At 42.0% G+C, this 23,842-nt stretch overlaps 2 protein-coding genes across 6 annotated transcripts; one reads left to right on the top strand and one right to left on the bottom strand.

The window, feature by feature from the left end:
* The first annotated feature begins 274 nt into the window (after positions 1–274).
* On the top strand, positions 275–18,153 carry LOC110509561 (E3 ubiquitin-protein ligase RNF165). Of its 4 annotated transcripts, none has more exons than XM_021590514.2 (10): positions 276–767; positions 2,003–2,201; positions 4,055–4,146; positions 9,537–9,834; positions 10,059–10,184; positions 10,971–11,103; positions 11,408–11,512; positions 13,531–13,626; positions 13,994–14,097; positions 14,325–18,153. In XM_021590514.2, the coding sequence occupies exons 3-10, from the start codon at positions 4,098–4,100 to the stop codon at positions 14,440–14,442; spliced, it is 1,029 nt and encodes a 342-aa protein (XP_021446189.1). In that variant the 5' UTR covers positions 276–767; positions 2,003–2,201; positions 4,055–4,097; the 3' UTR covers positions 14,443–18,153. The 4 variants fall into 4 exon arrangements, with proteins under 4 accessions (XP_021446187.1, XP_021446189.1, XP_021446188.1 ...); XM_021590513.2 differs by having other exon boundaries at positions 277–767; positions 4,098–4,146; XM_021590512.2 differs by lacking the exons at positions 2,003–2,201; positions 4,055–4,146 and having other exon boundaries at positions 275–767; positions 13,534–13,626.
* LOC118936374 (lipoxygenase homology domain-containing protein 1-like) lies at positions 16,776–20,652 on the bottom strand. 2 transcript variants are annotated; one of them, XR_005040534.1, is made up of 3 exons: positions 19,736–20,652; positions 19,259–19,395; positions 16,776–19,096 (listed from the first exon to the last, which is right to left on the bottom strand). XR_005040534.1 is itself a non-coding variant. In XM_036968326.1 (2 exons), the coding sequence occupies exons 1-2, from the start codon at positions 19,450–19,452 to the stop codon at positions 18,691–18,693; spliced, it is 600 nt and encodes a 199-aa protein (XP_036824221.1). In that variant the 5' UTR covers positions 19,453–20,652; the 3' UTR covers positions 16,776–18,690. The 2 variants fall into 2 exon arrangements, 1 of the variants encoding a protein (XP_036824221.1); XM_036968326.1 differs by having other exon boundaries at positions 19,259–20,652.
* Positions 20,653–23,842: the final 3,190 nt, after the last annotated feature.

Below are 23,842 nucleotides of genomic sequence, written 5' to 3'. Positions count from 1 at the left end.
ATGAAACTAAAAGGTAAATTAGGTTATATCTGTGGCAGGAGCATGACCTCCATAAAGGCATCGACAGTCAGACTGCGGGGGTGCAGTAAAGAGCTCAGGGTCCTTTGTGCAAGACCATGGGGGATTATAGTGGTGGGTAGGCTAGGCGGTATAAGGGTTGCCACTGAGTAGAGAATGATTGAGTTTAGTGACCCCCTCTACCTCCCCTCTCCATCTGTTCCCATGTCAGACTTGCTCAGCTCCTGTCTTAACTCTGGTGGTGCAGACTGGAGAGTCTAGCCAGGACACCATGGCATGACAGTATCCTTCTTTCAAATAATAGGCCTTCAACAACAAAAATGTCCTGGAGTACATGACACAGGAACATGACACAATGTGTACATTTTTAGCAGCATCGTTATTGGTATGAAAGAAATTCAATGATATGCAACACTGGATGGATCTGAGCCTGATTGACTTGAGTAGATGTCCAGAAGACGGACATTACCACCTCTTTGTAATTCGCAAAGCGCAAGTCGCTGATTTGATTGGCTGTCCCGTGTGCCACAGGAAGAGGCTACTAAGAGAGGTGTTCATTGATTGGTTCGTTCTGTCTTTGTATGCCAGGCAGCTGAGCAGCTTGTCGGTTTGAATGTGCAGGGATTGGAAGGGACCATTTCCATGGACCATCTGTCTCACAGGCTAGCGATACAACAAAGGACCCAGGATGGTGTTAGTACATGTCGGATATTTGGTTCTTCCCGTATTTGGCTCTGTAAGAAATAGAGGTAAAGTTATGTATTTATTATGTCATTTTTGGGGGGTATTTTCTCGTTCCTGAATGATGTAAATATTAAAGCCAGCTGCAGTGCCAGAGGCCAAGCTAATAATGCTAGCCTGCCAGCTAACGTTAGCTGCTTAGCTAGCCAGCCTGCTAGCTCAACTTCGCTCGAGCGACTAAAATCTGGGTTTGCAGTAACGTTAAAGGTTGTAACTAATCGAACAAGGTCAAACGAAATACTCAACTTGTGTACCTGATGTAACTAACGAATGCGCAATGTTTGCAATCCTTTCTAGCTTGCAATTCTTATTGTCAAAGCCAAACGTTATCCTGTCAAGCTAACTAACGAAGCAAAATGGCAGCTAGCCAGCCAACACTGCTAGTATGGGCCACCCTGGCTGAGCCAGCCTTACTATTAGGCTGATAGACGCGCAAGGACCATCAGTAGAATAGTCAATTTTCTTACTAACAGTACAGTAGGATATAACTAGCGGAGTCGTTTCTACCAATTTGGCCTACAGTATTCTAACTATAAATGTATGTTTTACACCGTCGACTAATACATTAACTGGCTGTTGTATTTACTCTGGTCGAGCATTTGGTTAGCGAACATCACATCAGTGGCATCAATTGTTTACCCTTATGTATTGTTTTTTGGCGAGTGACAATATCGTGCTAGTGTGTGCTGTGTGGGATTAGTTGACTTCAGCGCACTATTTGGTGTAGGTAGCTTCATGTTATTGGCAGAGGCTGTACTTTAAATCGGCTTACTAAACCCCTCATTTATATACATTTTCATTAAGCAATTAACTCCCGAAAACGACTGCCACGTTCAATCTGAGCTGGTTGGCTGACGTTCGGCGTTTTAAAATGCACTGCAGTCTAGTGACGCGTTTTCTTCTTAGTCAACTATAGTACGGTCAGAAACGCTATCCCGTAGCTTTGTAAATTGTTTTTTTCTTCTCTCAAACCCGAAACCATACCCCAGGTCTAGTTTTGAGCTATCAATCTAACGTTATATATTCCAGGAAAAACATGAGCACAACTGATTGCCTTTTGTTTCGCTCGATTGCAAACACCATACTCGCCGAAGCGGCCAAAATAAGTAACATCCTCGATATGCATTAAAAGGCTATACTAATCATGTAATAATAATCATATGAACGTGCATTTTAAGAGACATGCATTAGCACCAATGATTTCATTGTGCTTTTATTTGTGTTCTTTTTTCCTGTTCCATAGTATCGAGGCTGGCGCTACATTCCGCATATCTCAGACCTTTGTCCCCTTCCATTGTGTTGCTAACGATCATCTGCTGCTGTCTGCCGTAGCCTCTGCCTGTTCTCTGCATCTAGCTGTATTGTGAACCCCTTCTTCCTCATTTCCTATTTCCATCTGAAGACGACATTGGCATTAAAACCCGAGTTCTCCCACTCATACCGTATCCTTCTGTGTAACAGACTAAAGAATAACACCTTCTCTAGAAAACAGTTTTGTCTTTATTTAAACTGTCATGTTGCTCTTTAGTAAATAACCCATTGTAGCCTTAGACCTATTACTACAAAATGTCATTGTGATTCTCCCATTCAGTGTGGATAGACTACATTCTGCTGTAAATTTCTGTAAAGTGGATACATTTTGACCCCTTGGCCCCTCGATTAGATTATAGCCCGGCTTGATCGAAGCTGTCTCCAGTCATCCCTCTTGAATCTAAGGTGCATTGTACCAACTTGCATTTGTCAATTGGACCTGATAGCCTGTTTGAAACACATCACATTCATTCCCCCTTCCAAATGCTATCATCCTAATCACAAATAACCAATTGGACAACTGGCTGCAATAAATCTGCATTCTAATTTGCATGCCCTTTCCCCAAATGATCCTAAATTGCCACCTTTGATGGTCCATGCACCTGTTCTGGTGGCTAAACGGCCAGCCATAATCCTATATGTGTGTACGAGCCTTTGTCTCATCTAAATGAATGAACCCATTTAGTCTGTCACAGCGAATCGGCGAGACTTGACTTGCTTTTTAATATTCCTTTTGTGATCCAGTCATGCTAAATTCCCCAGTCTCAACACCTCTACAGAATGCTATCCATTTTACAGGGATGTGTATATCCTGCACTGCTGTAGAACTCCTTTTAGAATCAAAATGTCTTTATTCTTTGGTTGTGGTTTCTCTACCTTATGTTCTTGTATTAGAACCTAATGCATGATCATTTTTTATTACTTTTATGTTTTCACATTGAACAGCAGATTCCAATGTAATCTTGTTGTAGAGATGTCCCTGCTGTACTGAAATGTGCTGTAGCACACACATCTACTCATTGGATGCTGCTTCTGTTCTGTTAACCCTACAGAGCATGGTCGGGCCTTGCCTTTGGTCTTTATTTGCATGTAGTTATATTATTATTACTATTATCACACAGTGCCACACATACTAATATTTTCCAATAAAGACTTGTAGTATTTTTCCTAACCTTCAGTGTGCTTTTTGCTGATTTCCATGCGTGTGTGTCCCCACCACCGTGCCATCACTAAGGCAGCCCCCCCCCTTCCTCCTCCTCTCTCTGTGCTCTCATCTCTCTCTTGCGGAGGCACTTCAAGGTGCTGCTCTCTCCCCACTCCCAATCATAGGATTAGGGACAGTCAAATCACTTGGTCCTACTGGGAAAATACATTTTGACTTAGACATGGGAGGCAGGGATTAATGTTGGAATCATAGTCACCCCCCCAATCAATACACATTCCATCTGTATTTGACTCTTGTCAGCTGTAACACATTGGTTGTTTACTGTAGTAGTAATAGTGAGCAAAATCGGTTTCTTCCTTTCACCCTTTTTTGTCAGTCTCGGTTTGTTTTTTAAAGATTGTTGTAATCTGGTTACAAAACTGTTATTCCGTATATGCACCATATGTCGCACGCAACGGATGAATTTGGCGTTGAATCTTTTGCAAAATAATGAATCTTGAAATAGTGTCTTTCAGAAACTGACCAGAACGGGAGATTGAGTGTTGTTATGAGGCTGAATACACACCTTGAAGTTCCTCTACATGACACCCAACATAAAACACTGATTTACATGCTATGGAGGTTATGCCGGTTCTGTTTACTTTGGTGTTCTTGAATAGAGTTTTGACACGTGGCACCAGCCATTCAATAGCTGTACAGACTGAGTTGGTCAACATAAAGCATTTGAATTGTTATATTTGCTATATAAACTAGCAAATAGATAGACTTGCCTGTATCTGAAAACTAGCAAGTGAAACCTTTACTTTGACAACACCACAGCGCAAGGAACAAGTGATGTCTTTACCTTGACATATACACTTAGATGCATAATTCTCTCTTGCTTCAATATGGAATGACACCTAGCTGTTCAGGTGAGCTAGATCAATCAGCATCAAACTGAACTCAATTAGCAAAACAACTTTATACAATGAATGAATGATACTGTATTTAAAATGCATTTGAACAGCTCAATACACTTTGCAGTAAAAGACATTGCATCAACCCTAAGTCGGTATAAATCTGTGACAAAAGCATAAAATCTCTGAGTTGTCTTGTTTTACCTTTTGGATAATGTCTTAAGCAGACTTCTGTGGTTGTATCAGTTTTATACACAGATGAAGTTGGATCTGATTTAAGTGCAATTTGAAAATGGGCAAACATTTGTACAAGGAAAAGGTAAAACAGCTTTTGTCGGCTAGGCCTATTTGTTGATATAAATTTAGGCTAGATTGTTAAATTTGGTCTACACATGACCAATTAAATAAAAGTCTGCAATGATGGTGCAGAGCATTTTTCGTGCATAGTCAACTGCCCTCGTTTAATGGTTATCTCATGTTTTTGGGAAAAGAGGCTTTCTATGACAGTTTCTTGTACCAAAAAACCTAAGATATCTGGCTAAGGTTTATAGCTTTCCTACCTAGCGCACACAGGTAAAGGTTATTGTCACCGCCTTGTTCTTCAAACGCTTACAAGGTCATATTCGGCAGTCAATTACAAATGATTCAACCCTACTGTAGTGTTCCATGCAAGCAGCCACTTTAGACTTTACATGTGTATTCTAATCATGTGATGAAATAATGCACAAATCACTAGAATTGATATGTGCACCTTATCTTACTATACTTTAGTATGCACTGGACACCTACATCCATAATGAGTTATGAATCTTTTGATACTTAGGGTTATTTATATGTAAAACATAAGGTGTTTCTTAGCTACCCCCTCAAACCAGTTTCCAATTTCCTACTAAACCCTGCACTTGGGCACATTACATGCCATTACATCAGATAGACCTAGGTACTAAATCCTTCATGATTGGTTGATAGCTACTGCACTGATTAGCCTACACATGACCTCTTCACCCCTCTATTTGTGCACTGTAAAGTAATGGGATGCTTATGCTGCCGAGGGAATGGGGTGTGTAGTGTAGATGGGGATTATGTTGGGGGGAGTAGTAGCAGTGATTATAAAGCTGCAGAGACAGCCGGGTTGGACGTCAGACTGCTGCATTCATGGATGGGCAGGGCTACAGGCTTGTCAGTCAAGAGGGGGAGCTATGCCGCAGCCGCACCATGAGGGAGGGGCTGGGTGTGTGCGTGCAGCTCTGGAGGGTCTGAGCACAGATATGCACCAGTCAGGAGATTTGCAGCCTGAGCTCAGTACAGAGGTATGAGCAGACAGACAGTCAATTATAGGCTATAGAGGCTGTATGCTGCTCAGTCTGTGTCAGTGGTGCAATGTGTACCAAATAAGGTGTATTTAGTAGGCTATTTCATGGTCCATTTATGATTAGAATCATCAAGGGTTCTCTCCAAGGAATGTAAGAGGTGCTCGCACACCTTGTGACAGGTGTTCAAAAATGAAATATTGTTATATCCAAATCTAATAAAAATGTATGATCATGTTTCTCCTTTGTTACTGGGGTCAGTTTAACTGTTTGTTATTGAGTTCTGTAATATAAGTAGCATTTGGATTTCAATCCCAATTTTCTTACATTTATGAATATCGTAACATAACAAATGTAAAGCCTTCCGTCAGAACGGAGTGAAAATGCTTTGAAATGGCATCCTCTGGAACAAAGCCAGAAGCCAACAGTTTTTTTCCGCTCTACTTCCTCAGCCAGCCAACACAATTTCTCCTCTTATGGCTGAGGTTCACTGGGTTTCCTGTGTCTCAGGGCAATATATACTGTATCAAAAGAACAACCAAGCAGAATATGTCATCTTGGTTTGTGACTAGAACATTCAAACTCCTTTGAATTACGTAGGCTATGATGTAGAGGGGGGGGATTATACAATTTTGAGTTGATCTGAAGTAACCTTTTTCGGGTTGTAATTTAAATAGTCCAACCACTGTATCAGATAAATACATTTGTCACTTGAATTGGTTACACAATGTGATTCAACTATCAGCTAAAAGTATCAACACCTCTGCTTATCATAATCATTACAGAGGCAGTTCTACTTGAAATTCCCCTCTGAACAGTAAAGATAATGATTAAACCCTCTCGTCTCTGCATCAAATTAGAACGAAGTTGCATAGCTGTTTTATGAGCCATTCTTTATCATTTATGGAGGTCAGTAGTATCGTTTTATTATCACAATAATAGTCAGAGCACACAGCTTGGGTGATTCCTCACGAAACTATAACAAAAAAAGAACATGACTTTGGGGATTTTCACAATGTATTCCATAGAAGGGTCCTTTGGAGGAAGGATTGTTGACATACATTTTACATGTATCTTAAAGCTTAATTGAGAAATAATTAATTGAAGTTGGAATATTTGTGACATTTTGGCCTTGCTCTGGCCTCCTTTAAGACTCCATAGTGTTTAATCCGGTAGGTGCTACAAAGCAAGAATTGATGTCATATGAAGCTTTTCCGCTTGCTCTGTAATCTAAGTAGTATTTTGATTTCAATCACAATTTTCTTATGTTCATTTATGAATATTGTAAAATAACATGAATATTGAAAATATACCATTTTTTCATTTGGCTATTTTTTCAATACATTGTTTAACATAATATACTCTAAGGGCATATACAAGTTGAACAAATGTCACCTATATGTCAACTAGACTTCCTCCGAAGGACCCTTCTATGGAGTACATTTAAAAAAAAAAAATACTTTGGCTTTTTTGTTCTTGTTTTGTGAGGAATTACCTGCTTGCTGAATAAACTAGGCCTTGGAGTCCCAGACCTTGGAGTCTGCTCCCCGGCTCAGACAGCTGGGGGGCTATAACGGGGGCTGAAGGAGCAGCTGCCTCCCCCTCCTCACCTCCCTTCTGTGTGTAATGGATATTGATTGTTTGGCTGCGACCCAGCAGTGTGCTGATTCAGCAGGTTGGCCAGCGCTTCACAACTCATCCTTTGAGGAACAGAGAGACAGACCGAGAGGCGGCATTAACCCGGGGGTGATACATGGGGAATATATCAGCAGCAGTTTGCCTCAGATGGAAGTGTAGGATTAGCTACAGGTCTGCACCTCAATAGTCTAATTGTCTGTATTGGCTTCCTCTTGTGTCCTTTCCTTCTAGCCCAGTTCTCTTTCAGATCTGTGTGAAGGACGGTTCCCAAAAGGATCTTAAGTTCTTCATTAGAACCTTCGTTGGAGCGTCGTTAAGTCTCCGGGCTGTTTCCCAAAACCATTGTTATTAACGTTGCACTTAAACGATCGTAATCTAACGCCTGCCTCAGACCACTTGTAGAGCGCTAAATGTGTAAAAAAAATAATAAATTGCCCTCCCGCATCACTTCATACACAGATGTCCGCTAAACATAGAATCACTTAGGTTATCCGTCTCTGACCGCCGATAACTTCAGAGTAAAGTTGACTACAAATACAAAGTTACCACTGTCTTTGCAATTGATACAAACAAGCGACATATTAAAAGGTGCATCAAATAAAAACCAAGATGACTTCATTAAAATATAAACAGTAGGCTATAAGCCTATTTATTCAATCATATTGAAATACATTTAATGTTCAATTGTGTTTTATTTTGCTACTTGTAGGCTACTTTCTGTAATTTGTCTCAATATATTTCATGATGTGTAGCCTAAAATGCGGGCAATGATGTGCCAAGTAGGTGATTTTGCGAATTTTTATTGGGCAAGCATTAGAATAAGCCACCTCAATATATGCAGCCGTAGGTGGTAATATCTCTCTAGGAGCTGATCCGTCTGTTAAGCTATTATTTCCTTTCTTTCGATCTTATTGGTATAGAAACACCCTCCAACCACGCACTTAGCGACCTTTCTTTCTTCGTGGTGTTTTGGGGAACGATTGTTATGTCTTCGGGCCGTTGTAGGAAAGATGCATCATTAAAAAACTTGTAAGCTTAAGTTCCATCAGGAAACTGGCAACCCTGGACAAGTGAAAGCAATTTTGGCATGTATATCTGCCATGTTGTGTTCACCTGCCTTGTCTTTCCAGATCAGCGAAGATATAAGAAAATGAGACAAGGAGAGGACCCCACTTTAGACTATTGAGTCGTACCCCAAGTGGCTGGTGGATCTATCAGTTGATCCCATAACGCCAGGCTCCATAATGAGAGAGGCCTAGTGTTCAGAGGTCTGATGGTAATACTGCAGTTACATCTCACAGCTGGAGAGGCAGGTAGACAGTGGCTGTTTTCCTTGTGAATAAGTAGCATGTTGAACGTTGAAAATATGTACCGCCACATCACGTTAAACATTCTCATACACTGGAACTCCGTACCATATGAAAATATGTGTTCATTCAAGGTGCAATTAAACCCAGGGTACTTATTTATAACTTTTATACAAACCTACTTAAGCAAAAGTCCTCATCAAACCTTGAAATTAAACTTAGCTGATATTATCAGAGACCTGCTTGAAGTCCAAATCAAACTAAAGGCCAGTCGGTCGGTGCCCAATGATCCCCTTCACTCCCAGCTGACTCTGTAGAACGGCAGGATATGAGCTGGATAGTTTGGCTCTCTCTGGAGGTTAGAGGTCGCTCCACTTTGTCAGTTCTTCATCTGCTCTTTCATCTGTTTTGTGTTTTCTTCCTGGGTGAGGTCACTTTCTGTTTTCTCTCTGTGTATGATTGATCTGTATGACTGTGTGTGAGTGATCTCGTGTGTGTGTGTGTGTTGTCAGTTTGTTTCTGAATGTGTTTTTACGATTGTGTCCTGACTGTTGGTTAAAACTCTGTGTGCGTGGTTTTGGTTTCTGTCTGAGAATGATTTGTACGTCTCCTGTCTGTTGTCAGATTGTTTGTCTGATTTTGTGTCATTGTGCTATTATTAGATCGGTCTGTGGCCGGCAGGTAGCCTAGCGGTTAAGAGCATTGGGACAGTAACTGAAATGTCGCTGGTTCAAATCCCCAGAGCCAATTAGGTGAAAGATCTGTTTTGATGTGACAAGTAATACACTTTACTATAATTGCTTATGTAAGTCGCTCTGGATAATAGCATCTGCTTAATGACTAAAATGTAATGTAAAATGTCTGTGTAGTTCTGTGTGATGTTTAATTGAGTGTGACTGACTCCCTCTATCTGTTTGGCTGTTCACTGTCTGTCTGTGATTGGTGTGATCACTCAATCTTTCTACTCTCTCTGGCGTCTTCTTTGATTGGGTGAGTGTTCTCTTGTCTTGGTTGATCACTCTGTCTGTCTATTCTCCGGGTGGGTGTGATTCTCTATCGTCTGATTGGCTGAGTGACTTTTCGGGTCTTGTCTTGATTGGTTGAGGCCTACTTCCTCTAAATCCTGATTGGGTGCGCTTGTCTCCCGCAGGAGCACACTTCACCAGGCATCAGCACAGCCATGCTACCTCCTGCCGACATTTTAACCTGGTGGCCCCCCAGGCTCCCATCTCAGCAGAGTTCCCCCTGGGCCATGCCAGCCAGCCCCCCCAGACTGGCCTGGCCCCTCACCTGTCCCCAGCCCCCCACCAACCTCCGGCCCTGCCGGCCCCCCCTCAGTTCCAGGACGTCCAGGGGCCTCCGTTTCTACCTCAGGCCTTACACCAGCAATACCTCATCCAGCAGCAGCTTCTAGAGGCGCAACACCGCAGGATCCTCCCACACCCCCGGTATGACCACACACTTTTTTAAGCTCACTCTCCAAGACACTTTGACATGCTCAGTTAAACACACTCTTGGATGCTCATTAAGACACACACTTTGATACACTTTATCGCTCCTTCTTTCTCGCTCTCTCTCACACACACACACACACACACACACACACGAACAGACATTAGAGCACTACAGCCCCTTCCAAATGCTAATGGATGTAAATGCCTCCTTCGTGCAGGCGAACACAGGAGCGCGTTCCTCTGAACCCTCACAGGCTCCGCTCGGGGTATGACTACACCCCTCCCCTCCACGTCCCCCAGCCAATCAGCCAACAGCCGCGCTACCTGGCCGAGGGCACAGACTGGTGAGTCACTGTTTGAAATTAAACCGGGAACCATGGAGACGTTAAGTCATTGTTCCACCGCCGCGTCTGTCAGGCATTAGTGTGTTTGTTGATTTAGGTGTCTCTCCACCTGCATGTAGGGAGCACCTCAGGAGTGTTTATGGCTTTGGGTAGTTACTCATAAGAACAGATCTATTATTAGCATACCCATTCCAAATCCCAACCTTAACAATTTGGGAGGTAAACGCTAAACTGACCATAGATCATAGCTCAACTGTCCTGCCGTTCTTGATTTCTTTTTTTTTCTTTTTTTTTGTATTTTCTTCCACTTTACATTTTAAGTGTTTGACATTTTACTTAATTGTAAGGAGCTAGTAACATGAGCACTTTTTGTCTTTATCTCTGTCATTCAGCCAAGTGAATACAATCTATTTTCTCTCACTCATATAGTACATATGCGACCGATAAAGTTTGATTTGATAATTGTTCATCAGGCATTTTACAGAAGCGGTTCTCTACTATGAGCTGCACTGCTAGCCCGGTGCTCGAGGTGCCAAAATATGACATTAGCTGAAGTATTGAGCGGCCGCTGTGCATGGTTGACCAATGAGCAGAGTTAATCTTGTCAACCAATCAAACAATGTTTTAATGACAACATTCGAGCTGACAACAACCGGGACCTGGTCTCTACAAACAGTAGGCCGATGTTCTTGCGGTTCAATTGCTATTTATCGCAGCCTGTCTGTAAACGCCTTCATATTCTGTGTTGATGTTAATCGAGGTCACTCACTGTCCCTCTGTTCGTAGGGACCTCAGTGTGGACGCTGGCCTCTCTCACCATCAGTACCAGCTCCAGCAGCTTCCACAGCACTATCAGCATTACCTGGCGGCATCCCCCAGAATGCACCACTTTCCCAGGAACACGACTTCTACTCAAGTGGTACATCAATGACTTGGCTGTTTTGGTCTGTCTCTGCTTTGTTGTTGTTTTATGTCTATCTTTATTGTTCAGTGTCTTTGTAGATCTATGCTTTAGCTTTATTTTAGACTTTGTTGCTGCCTGTTTTGGGGTCTATGTTGGTGGTTTGTCTGTCTGTCTCTGTTAACATCTTTTGTTTGGTGTCTGTCTCGCTGTTTTATTAGGTTTAGGTTTTTGCTTCACTTCTGTCCCGTGCTGTATGTTTCGGTCATATCTTACGATGTTCTGTGAATGACTAAAGTGTTTTGTGTGTTTTTTTTGACAGGTTGTACACGAGATCAGAAACTACCCATACCCCCAGCTACACCTGCTGGCTCTACAGAGCCTCAACCCCTCACGCCACGCTTCGGCTGTACGAGAGAGCTATGAGGTAAACGTCCATCTCTAGATGTATCCTACCATTATTCTGTTTTACCTATAGCTGTATTCTATATCTGTTGTTACTAGTGTTATACATGTGTACTAGAGGTCGACCGATTATGATTTTCCAAACCGATACCGATTATTGGAGGACCAAAAAAGCCGATACCGATTAATCGGCCAATTTTTATTTATTTTTTATTTGTAATAATGACAATTACAATACTAAATGAACACTTATTATAACTTAATATAATACAACAAAATCAATTTAGCCTCAAATAAAATGAAACATGTTAAATTTGGTTTAAATAATACAAAAACAAAGTGTTGGAGAAGAAAGTAAAAGTGCAATATGTGCATGTAAAAAACGTTTACGTTCCTTGCTCAGAACATGAGAACATATGAAAGCTGGTGGTTCCTTTTAACAGGAGTCTTCAATATTCCCAGGTAAGAAGTTTTAGGTTGTAGTTATTATAGGAATTATAGGACAATTTCTCTCTATACGATTTTGTATTTCATATACCTTTGACTATTGGATGTTCTTATAGGCACTTTAGTATTGCCAGTGTAACAGTATAGCTTCCATCCTTCTCCTCGCCCCTACCTGGGCTTGAAACAGGAACACATCGACAACAGCCTCCCTCGAAGCAGCGTTACCCATCGCTCCACAAAAGCCTCTGCCCTTGCAGAGCAAGGGGAACAACCACTCCAAGTCTCAGAGCGAGTGACGTTTGAAACGCTATTAGCGCGCACCCCGCTAACTAGCTAGCCATTTCACATCGGTTACACCAGCCTAATCTCGGGAGTTGATAGGCTTGAAGTCATAAACAGCTCAATGCTTGAAGCACAGCGACGAGCTGCTGGCAAAACACACGAAAGTGCCGTTTGAATGAATGAACGAGCCTGCTGGTGCCTACCATCGCTCACTCAGACTGCTCTATCAAATCATAGACTTAATTATAACATAATAACACACAGAAATACTAGCCTTAGGTCATTAATATGGTTGAATCCGGAAACTATAATCTCGAAAACAAGACGTTTTTTCTTTCAGTGAAATATCGTTCCGTATTTTATCTAACCCGTTATTTTATCTAACGGGTGGCATCCATAAGTCTAAATATTCCTGTTACATTGCACAACCTTCAATGTCATGTCATATTTACGTAAATTCTGGTAAATTAGGCGGCCCAAACTGTTGCATATACACTGACTCTGCGTGCAATGAACGCAAGAGAAGTGACACAATTTCACCTGGTTAACATAGCCTGCTAACCTGGATTTCTTTTAGCAAAATATGCAGGTTTAAAAATATATACTTCTGTGTATTGATTTTAAGAAAGGCATTGATGTTTATGGTTAGGTACACATTGGAGCAAGACAGTCCTTTTTCGCGAATACGCACCGCATCGATTATATGCAACGCAAGACACGCTAGATAAACTAGTAATATCATCAACCATGTGAAGTTAACTAGTGATTATGATTGATTGATTGTTTTTTATAAGATAAGTTTAATGTTAGCTAGCAACTTACCTTGGCTTCTTACTGCATTCGCATAACAGGCAGTCTCCTCGTGGAGTGCAATGAGAGGCAGGTGGTTAGAGCATTGGACTAGTTAACTGTAAGGTTGCAAGATTGAATCCCCGAGCTGACAAGGTAAAAATCTGTCATTCTGCCCCTGAACAAGGCAGTTAACCCACCGTTCCTACGCCATCATTGAAAATAAGAATGTGTTCTTAACTGACTTTCCTAGTTAAATAAAGGATAAATAAAGGTGTAAAAAAAAAAACGGCCAAATCGGTGTCCATAAATACCAGTTTCCGATTGTTATGAAAACTTGAAATTGGCCCTAATTAATCGGCCATTCCGATTAATCGGTCAACCTCTAATGTGTACTATACATGTTTAACAATTTAGTTTTAACGGCAATGCCTTATCTGTTCTATATCCCGTTACCAGTGGACTTGTAATTGCAAATGCCTAGTGAAGTTCTGTCTAAAGCCTTGTTCTCCTGTGTCCTAGGAGCTGTTGCAGCTTGAAGACAGGCTGGGAAGTGTCAGTAGAGGAGCAGTTCAGACCACCATAGAGAGATTCACCTTCCCACACAAATACAAGAAGGTGAGGAGGCAGCTCTTTCAGCTACAAGTATACACAGAAGTGGAGCTCTATTGCAAATGTCTTAGACCAAGAAGACATCCTCAAGGTCTGTGGGCTTTACAAGTCTCAGACAGGCCTACCTCACCACTAAAGCATGATTCCAAATCATCATAGATACACACAAACTCATCATAGATACACAAGCACAGGTTAGCATTCTGTGTGGTATGATTATGGTGCTGTATACAAACAAAGTAAAACATTTTTTTTTTTTTTTTTTAAAGCAATGTCGCTTACTTCTGAAGCCTTTTGTCTCTTTTTAAAAACTCTTGAGCACTGATGACCCCATTTGATTATGGTCTGGATATGTCATTCGATTGGTCCACAGAGGAAGCCTCTGGATATGAAGATTGGTGAGAAAGACGAGGAGACTGACGTGGATGAGAAATGTACCATCTGCCTGTCGATGCTGGAGGACGCAGAGGATGTCAGGTAATGACTGTCAGGACCCTCTGAATAATGAGTAGGCTGCTACTGATATGCTCCCAAAGGTGATTTGTTGTGTCCATTTCTGCGTCTCGTCAATCAATAACCTTTGGGAGCATATCAAATATCCTGAACCAGTGTGATGTGTATACCGTATATTTCTTTCTTTCAATATATGTGAATTGATGACCAGACGATTTATCTTCCTCCTTTTCTCCCCCTCACCCGTCCAGGCGGTTACCCTGCATGCACCTCTTCCACCAGGGCTGTGTGGACCAGTGGCTGGCGACCAGCAGAAAGTGTCCAATCTGCCGCGTAGACATCGAGACGCAGCTCCATCCTGACAGCTGATGGCCCGGGGGTGAAGCCTGACGGCCTGGCTGCTGTCAATCACCCTGGTGTGTTTCCTGCTCCCATCCACCCAGGCCCTGGTCCCTCCTCACACGGGTGCTTGCCAAATGTCTCCAGACGTCATGTGACATCACCCTCTGACTCACGCTTTACTGAGCCAATCCAGGATTATTTACTGCACGAGAGAATGGAGTTTCTCTCTCTTCCTCTCTCTCAATAAAAGCACATCCCCGGCAAAAAGACACACACACACACACACACACCCACACACACACACACACACACAGGGTTTACTAGTTGCTTGCTGGAGGTGGGGTGTTGTTGCCGTCGTGTTGTTGTAGGTAGGGGAGGCAGGTGTGTGTCCTGTTTCCTGTGTCTTTGTAGCATGTTCTTAAAGCCATGACATTAATGTACTGAGTGAAAAACACACTACCCCACTTGCCAGCTGGCCACACACACACACACACACACACACACACACCTTGCTTATTCTGCCACAACAGGAATCTAAATCAATCACGTAAAAGCCCTGTCGCCATGTTTGCCTACAGATAATTTGTGGTAGTACAGTAGCAGTATCAGACACAGCAATACAGTAGTTGTACATTTGCTTGGGACTGATGCTGTCATCAGTGTTGGGACATAATACGACTATTTCACCGCTGCCATGTCAGCCTGCCCCAATGCATGGGTTGGCGTGTGTTTGAGTAAATACACAGGTTAGTGAGTGTTTCACCAAAAGAGTTATGGTATCGCTTGACCTGCTGCAGCACGGGTTAATGTGTGTGTTCTGCCCCAGTGTGTGGGTTTCAGTGTGTATATAACCAATGCGTGATCATGCGTGACAAACTTAGTGCGGGTTCAAGTGTGTATCAAGGGTTAAAGGGGAATATAGAAGTTAGATTAACGGTGGTTTGATTGGAGTGCTTGTAGAATACAAAGCCAAATAAGGACTTTAAAAAATGCAAAAAAGAAATGTGGTAAGACCCAATCCCCCATCATGCACTGCAGTGACTGGGTGAGGTGTGGGGCATTCTGGGTATGCAGGAGGGTTAGCTGCCCTGGAAACAGCGACTCTGTGCCATCCCCTCCTGGCGCAGGCGTTATGGCTGAGCAGTGTAGTGAAATGCATGTTTCAATGTTGGCTTGGGCTGTTGTGTTAGCGTACAAAAAAATTATAAGGGGAGGGGAGGGGGTTGTCTGTGCATGACTTAGTTAATCTGAGCTGTGACTATCTTTCTCAACACTAACAAAGAAAAAATAACTGAGCACCATGTCAGTGGCTGTCCCTGACCTGTAGCGTGTGTTCATCCTGCCCCTTTTTGGTGGCAAACAAAATGGAATCTTATTGTGACGTTTACCTTATTGCCTAAAGAACAAGCACATGTGATGATAGATATAGCAACAACCTCTTTCTTTGGTATTGCATTTGCGTTGGTTTCTGTATATTTAGGTATATAAACACGCAATGTTTTGGACCGAGTGAGGAGCTTAGTTGTTGAACTTGTGTTTTTGTGTGACAGATCTCCCCTCGTTGTTGCTATGCTGGTTTCTATGCTGTATTGCTAGAACAACAATGTAGAATGTTGTGTGATGGGGGCAGTATCCACAGTGCACACGGACAGACGGGGGGGGGGGGGGGGGGGGGGGGGGGGGGGGGGGGGGGGATTTAAATGTTGATATTTTATGTTTTCCTTTTGATCTGTTGCCCTGTGACGTTTAAGTCAATGTGCATAAACAGTACATAGCAGTGCCAATCCTTAAGAACCTATCTGTCATATGCATTGTGGACTGAGTATTGAAGCATTAGGAAAAATTGAATTGCCCTGTGGACTTAGTTGTGAAGGATTGGGACAGACCCTTACTGACCTGTGCACTGCCAGTGTTGATACTGCCTCCTCCTTTAGTGGAGTTTTCTATGGGATGTTTTGATAGTTTACACAGGGTGTTGTCAGTTGAGATGCCTTAAGTATTTAACAATCATAATTTATTACTAACTGTAGATATCATGGGTACATATTTAATTTGATATAGTTTGTTTTGTTGCAATTTAATCAATTTATTTAGAAATAACAAAAAATGATTTACCTCATTTTTGCGTTGTTTTAAATGGGAATGCTCCGCATGTAGTTGTATTTTTCCTGAAGAAATTAAACAAAAAAGCCCTGCTGTTTGATCTCTCCCCGAGCCGGCTGTGCTATGTTTACTGTCCCGAGCTGAGCTGTCTGGCCTGCTCTTCTCATGTGGTGCTGTGGATATCTTGGTTACATTCCATTCAATGCAATTTTCCCTTATCCCCTATGCTGTGACGTAGTGGACAAACTGCAATGAAATGAAATGGTTTTTAGTTTAATTGTTTTCCTGTTTCTCATTTTGCACTCTTAGTTTTAACATGGGAACCCTCTCACTGGCATAACAGTTTACGAACATAGATGTATTATCATCATTATTATATACTCTGTCATTTCCAGCTCTCTGCGTCTCATCCTTCTATCCATTCTGTCTGTTACGAAGCATGTTCCTTCTCGTCTTTGTCATGGGATATTTCTCCTTACCTCTTTTCCAGAAAAACATGTCGTTTTGAGTCCAACAAGTGCCTCGCTTCTAGTGTCAAGAGATATTACCTTATGATTTAAACCGCACTAATTTACCCAAAATCCATGTCCAAATAGTGTATAATGTTGTCTTTCCTCCCTTATTCCCTCCTTTCTCTTTTTAAGGTCACCACTGACCAACCTGCAAGGTGAAATAAATATGTCAGCCCCCATAAGTGAAGTGTGGGATCATCCGGTGGTGTGGTTGGCATATTAATGCTTTCACTAACCAAATATATCTGTGATTACCTTATGAGAGAAATGAAAGCAGCTATTTAGGAGTATTTGGACATAACTAAAAAAAGGAGAACAACTGGTTCAACTCTAAATCGTACCTAATCAGACCATTCCTTTAAAATAACTTTGTTTTATAAAAAATGTATGAAATATTTGACCAAAACCTTTCTACAAAGAGGCACGTTTCACTGTGTTCATCGACGCTACACTAATTATTCCCATCTTTCACTTTCCCTTTATTTTTTCATGACCGTCCATCCCTTCCGTCACTCAGAACCCATCCAATGTTTCCCTTCACAATCCTCTCTCAAGGGAAAACAAGAACAGAGGATCTCTTAAAGCACAAACTAACTAAAAATGCATGTATTTCTCAGGTTTGGATATATATATATATATTCTCGATGATATATAAGTATATGGTGAAAATATTTGCAGATTACACTAAGAATAATACAAATAATTCATTTTGCTGCTGCTTGCATCTGACAAACAAAAACTGAAGGAAAGAGAAAATATCCCAAAAAGTGCCAGTGAAAGGGCAACCGCCACCTTTGTATGAGATATCTGCTGTTTTAGCTGTGACTGCGCAATGTTTTTCAATATAGGATATTTTATCGGAGAGTAGAACTATTTATCATTAATATTAAAGCAATAGCTCATTAATGATGAGTGTGTTGATGAAGAACTGGATGAGCGTATTGTGTAAAATGTTAGATTCACATTTGGTGGAATTTTGTACTTTATTTATTACTACTAATAATGATTTTAAAAGTTGCATCGCTAAACCCAAACTGTTCTCTTTTTTTTCAATTTTATTTCAAGGCTTGTATATTATCCTTTTTGTATGTGCTCTTTTTGTAATAAATTGGATAAAATGGAAGGTGTATTATGGGTGTGCGTGAGTGGAGGCTAACTTGTGTCCCTAGAAGGCCAGCTAGCCATGACTCTAAATGTTTTTCAAAAAATACTTTCATTGAGAATGAGACATGATCTCCATCCTGATGATGCTGACAATCATGTTTTGATTTGTTTTCCGAGGCTCCCTTTAAAGTAATCAATCTCGCCTGGAGCTGAACACATCTGATAAAGCATTTAAAAAATATGTTTTCAGAAACAAGTGTTTTGAATAAGCAGTACAAAACTGTATACACTTATAAAACCTCATAAAACCTCCTTTGCAACATGTCATCCCTAATAGGTACTTAAAAATGGTGGCACGATCATGTTACCTGAACTTTTGACCCTTTTGTGTTTTAGCCATCAAGTCCAGGCCATGGGCCATGTCCATGGGAAAATGAAATGGCTGCTCACATCCAAACTCCACTTAGTTTGCATCTCTCCATCACGAAGATGCTTGGAAATGGTCCAACATACTGTGAGGCCTTTCCTGCACGGCTGTGCAATTGAGCCCCGAAGCTTATAGTAAGTGCTTGATATAGTGGAGAACTCTCAATATAAGGTCTTTAGTACTTTGGGTAGAGGACCCTGAAGATCTGGCAGTCCACTTTCTTGGTGTCCAGCCACTTCCCACACAGGAAGATGGTGATGTCGTTGGCCGGGACTGAGTCCAGCAACTCCAGCAGGAAGCGGTCCGTCTGGCCACGCTCAAACAGGTCGCGGGACTTCTGCCGCAGCAGTTGGAACCATAGATGCTAATGAAGACGTTGGCATCGGTGCCCACCCCCTTCTCGTTGCTCGTGATAATATTGTACTTGATGGTTACCAGTCTCCGGGCCTTGCTTGCGAAGCTCTCGATGGTCTTGGTCACAAACTTGTCCCTCTTCAGGTAGAGCGGGATCAGGGCGTTGCAGATTAATAGGATCCTGGAACAGGAGGGATATGAAAGGAGTGATTCTCTCTTCCACAAGATGGAGAACTTGTGAGTTTCCACACAATATATTTCTAGCAGCAGGGTCTTGTACCCTACCGAATAAGCACCAGATGGTTGATATATAGTACATGGGTTCAGGCTAGGGGTCATTCACCTGTTGTTTAGCTCTTTCTCTATGACGACGACCTCCTCCACATGCCAGAATGCCTCTCCTTTCACCTCCTTCCCATCCTTGGCAGTGTAGCCCAGGCAGATGCCAGCAATGTCACCCAGCTGTTTGGAGAACTTCCTCTGAATGAAAATAAGACCCATTGCGCGAAAAGCAGTAAAGAATATTACAAGCTTCATTAAATACGTTTTGCAAAGATTTGATCTGAAACAAATAGGTGTGGATTAGATTTTATGAGCTCTTTTCATGCCTGGCGATCGAGTTTATTACTACTAGTGATTGAATTCCATAAGAGCAGAGTATACTGTTGAGAGGCCTGACTCATCAGTCTGTAAAAGAGCTCTTATTGCCAAGTGAGATCATTCTAATCCTGGCTGGCATAACAGTAAAAAAAGAGAAAACCCTCCAACCCAATTATTTCTGCTTATTCTTTACATAAACACAAGCCCAAGAGCAGCGTACCGCAATAACCTATTTTTCTTTGAGTTCTCCATCACAATTTATTTTGATTGCCCCTTCTTCCCCTCCAGTGCGATCCAGATGGTCTCTGCGTCCTCTGTGTCCACCGTGGTGGTAATAATTTCATATTCTTTCAAACAAAAGTACAGACAAAATGCGTTAGCTTGGCCCTGGGGGGACCGAATTCTCTTGAACAGTCCATTAGGTCATTAGTAGAGTCAGTGTCCAGCCCTTGCATAACCCCAATGTTGGACATTTTTGTTGCAGACCTGATTCAACTAATCAAGGGCTTAGAAGGCTAAGACAAAAATGTGAAACTGGGGTTATGTGAGGACAGGATTGCAATAGGATAGGATTCAAAGTAGATTACAGTACACTATAGTAATTTCATCATGATCTGATTGGAACACTGGAAATACAAGAGCCAGGAATTCTTCCTGACTGCATAGCCTTACCAGGAGAAATGCTTGGCCCTACTAAAGAGAACTCAGGCTTGTGTGCAACTGATCTTACAGGTCTTCTCGTTGAGGTCTAGGATGCCGTTGTTGGCGCAGGCCAACTCCCTCGTGATCTGACCGTCGTCCTCATTCTTGGCCAAAGAGCGGTCTCATGGGAAACGGAACGTCTTGTCCAGGGCCTCATCTTTTACATCAATGCATTCTATGTGCTACCCTGGAGCAGGCCCTGATCATGACATATCAGTAGAGTATAAAACAACTGACAGGGTATGAAATAGACAGGCGTGATAAACAATATATCATAAAAACGACCTAGTTCACAGTCGGTGCATAAATACACAATGCAGATTTAGGTATGGAGGGAAGGGCGTACAGCTCCCTGCCATCCAGCACCTCTATACCAGGCAGTTTTAGAGGAAGTCCCTAAACATTGTCAAAGACTCCAGCCACCCAAGTCATAGACTGTTCTCTCTGCTACCGTACGGCAAGTGGTACAGATGCACCAAGTCTGGAACCAACAGGACCCTGGACAGCTTCTACCCCCAAGTCATAAGACTTAACTATCTGCATTGACCCTTTTTGTACTAACTCTTTTGACTCATCACATATGCTGCTGCTACTGTTTTATCTATCCTGTTGCCTAGACACAGTGTCCCTACCTACTGTATAGGTACATACAGTGCCTTGCGAAAGTATTCGGCCCCCTTGAACTTTGCGACCTTTTGCCACATTTCAGGCTTCAAACATAAAGATATAAAACTTCACTTTTTTGTGAAGAATCAACAACAAGTGGGACACAATCATGAAGTGGAACGACATTTATTAGATATTTCAAACTTTTTTAACAAATCAAAAACTGAAAAATTGGGCGTGCAAAATTATTCAGCCCCTTTACTTTCAGTGCAGCAAACTCTCTCCAGAAGTTCAGTGAGGATCTCTGAATGATCCAATGTTGACCTAAATGACTAATGAGGATAAATACAATCCACCTGTGTGTAATCAAGTCTCCGTATAAATGCACCTGCACTGTGATAGTCTCAGAGGTCCGTTAAATGCGCAGAGAGCATCATGAAGAACAAGGAACACACCAGGCAGGTCCGAGATACTGTTGTGAAGAAGTTTAAAGCCGGATTTGGATACAAAAAGATTTCCCAAGCTTTAAACATCCCAAGGAGCACTGTGCAAGCGATAATATTGAAATGGAAGGAGTATCAGACCACTGCAAATCTACCAAGACCTGGCCGTCACTCTAAACTTTCAGCTCATACAAGGAGAAGACTGATCAGAGATGCAGCCAAGAGGCCCATGATCACTCTGGATGAACTGCAGAGATCTACAGCTGAGGTGGGAGACTCTGTCCATAGGACAACAATCAGTCGTATATTGCACAAATCTGGCCTTTATGGAAGAGTGGCAAGAAGAAAGCCATTTCTTAAAGATATCCATAAAAAGTGTTGTTTAAAGTTTGCCACAAGCCACCTGGGAGACACACCAAACATGTGGAAGAAGGTGCTCTGGTCAGATGAAACCAAAATTGAACTTTTTGGCAACAATGCAAAACGTTATGTTTGCCGTAAAAGCAACACAGCTGAACACACCATCCCCAATGTCAAACATGGTGGTGGCAGCATCATGGTTTGGGCCTGCTTTTCTTCAGCAGGGACAGGGAAGATGGTTAAAATTGATGGGAAGATGGATGGAGCCAAATACAGGACCATTCTGGAAGATGATGAACCTGATGGAGTCTGCAAAAGACCTGAGACTGGGACGGAGATTTGTCTTCCAACAAGACAATGATCCAAAACATAAAGCAAAATCTACAATGGAATGGTTCAAAAATAAACATATCCAGGTGTTAGAATGGCCAAGTCAAAGTCCAGACCTGAATCTAATCGAGAATCTGTGGAAAGAACTGAAAACTGCTGTTCACAAAAGCTCTCCATCCAACCTCACTGAGCTCGAGCTGTTTTGCAAGGAGGAATGGGAAAAAATGTCAGTCTCTCGATGTGCAAAACTGATAGAGACATACCCCAAGCGACTTACAGCTGTAATCGCAGCAAAAGGTGGCGCTACAAAGTATTAACTTAAGGGGGCTGAATAATTTTGCACGCCCAATTTTTCAGTTTTTGATTTGTTTAAAAAGTTTGAAATATCCAATAAATGTTGTTCCACTTCATGATTGTGTCCCACTTGTTGTCTATTCTTCACAAAAAAATACAGTTTTATATCTTTATGTTTGAAGCCTGAAATGTGGCAAAAGGTCGCAAAGTTCAAGGGGGCCGAATACTTTCGCAAGGCACTGTATCTACCTCAATTACCTCGTACCCCTTGACATTGACTCGGTACTGGTGCCTTGTGTACAGTGGGGCAAAAAAGTATTTAGTCAGCCACCAATTGTGCAAGTTCTCCCACTTAAAAAGATGAGAGAGGCCTGTAATTTTCACCATAGGTACACTTTAACTACAACTATGAAAATCCAGAAAATCACATTATAGGATTTTTAATGAATTTATTTGCAAATTATGGTGGAAAATAAGTATTTGGTCACCTACAAACAAGCAACATTTCTGGCTCTCACAGACCTGTCACTTCTTCTTTAAGAGGCTCCTCTGTCCTCCACTCGTTACCTGTATTAATGGCACCTGTTTGAACTTGTTATCAGTATAAAAGACACCTGTCCACAACCTCAAACAGTCACACTCCAAACTCCACTATGGCCAAGACCAAAGAGCTGTCAAAGGACACCAGAAACAAAATTGTAGACCTGCATAAGGCTGGGAAGACTGAATCTGCAATAGGTAAGCAGCTTGGTGAGCAAAAAATCCCAGAACCACACGGGGGGACCTAGTTAATGACCTGCAGAGAGCTGGGACCAAAGTAACAAAGCCTACCATCAGTAACACACTACGCCACCAGGGACTCAAATCCTGCAGTGCCAGATGTGTCCCACAGTGCCAGTACATGTCCAGGCCCGTCTGAAGTTTGCTAGAGAGCATTTGGATGATCCAGAAGAAGATTCGGAGAATGTCATATGGTCAGATGAAACCAAAATATAACTTTTTGGTAAAAACTCAACTCGTTGTGTTTGGAGGACAAAGAATGCTGAGTTGCATCCAAAGAACACCATACCTACTGTGAAGCATGGGGGTGGAAACATCATGCTTTGGGGCTGTTTTTCTGCAAAGGGACCAGGACGACTGATCCGTGTAAAGGAAAGAATGAATGGGGCCATATATCGTGAGATTTTGAGTGAAAACCTCCTTCCATCAGCAAGGGCATTGAAGATGAAACGTGGCTGGGCAACGAAGGAGTGGCTTCGTAAGAAGCATTTCAAGGTCCTGGAGTGGCCTAGCCAGTCTCCAGATCTCAACCCCATAGAAAATCTTTGGAGGGAGTTGAAAGTTCATGTTGCCCAGCAACAGCCCCAAAACATCACTGCTCTAGAGGAGATCTGCATGGAGGAATGGGCCAAAATACTAGCAACAGTGTGTGAAAACCTTGTGAAGACTTACAGAAAACGTTTGACCTCTGTCATTGCCAACAAAGGGTATATAACAAAGTATTGAGATAAACTTTTGTTATTGACCAAATACTTATTTTCCACCATAATTTGCAAAGAAATAAATTAAAAATCCTACAATGTGATTTTCTG

Source organism: Oncorhynchus mykiss, chromosome Y (genome assembly GCF_013265735.2).
Source record: "Oncorhynchus mykiss isolate Arlee chromosome Y, USDA_OmykA_1.1, whole genome shotgun sequence".
NCBI classification, from domain to species: domain Eukaryota; kingdom Metazoa; phylum Chordata; class Actinopteri; order Salmoniformes; family Salmonidae; genus Oncorhynchus; species Oncorhynchus mykiss.
Note: the sequence above shows the minus strand (reverse complement) of the source record. Positions and strands in the feature narration are given on the sequence as shown.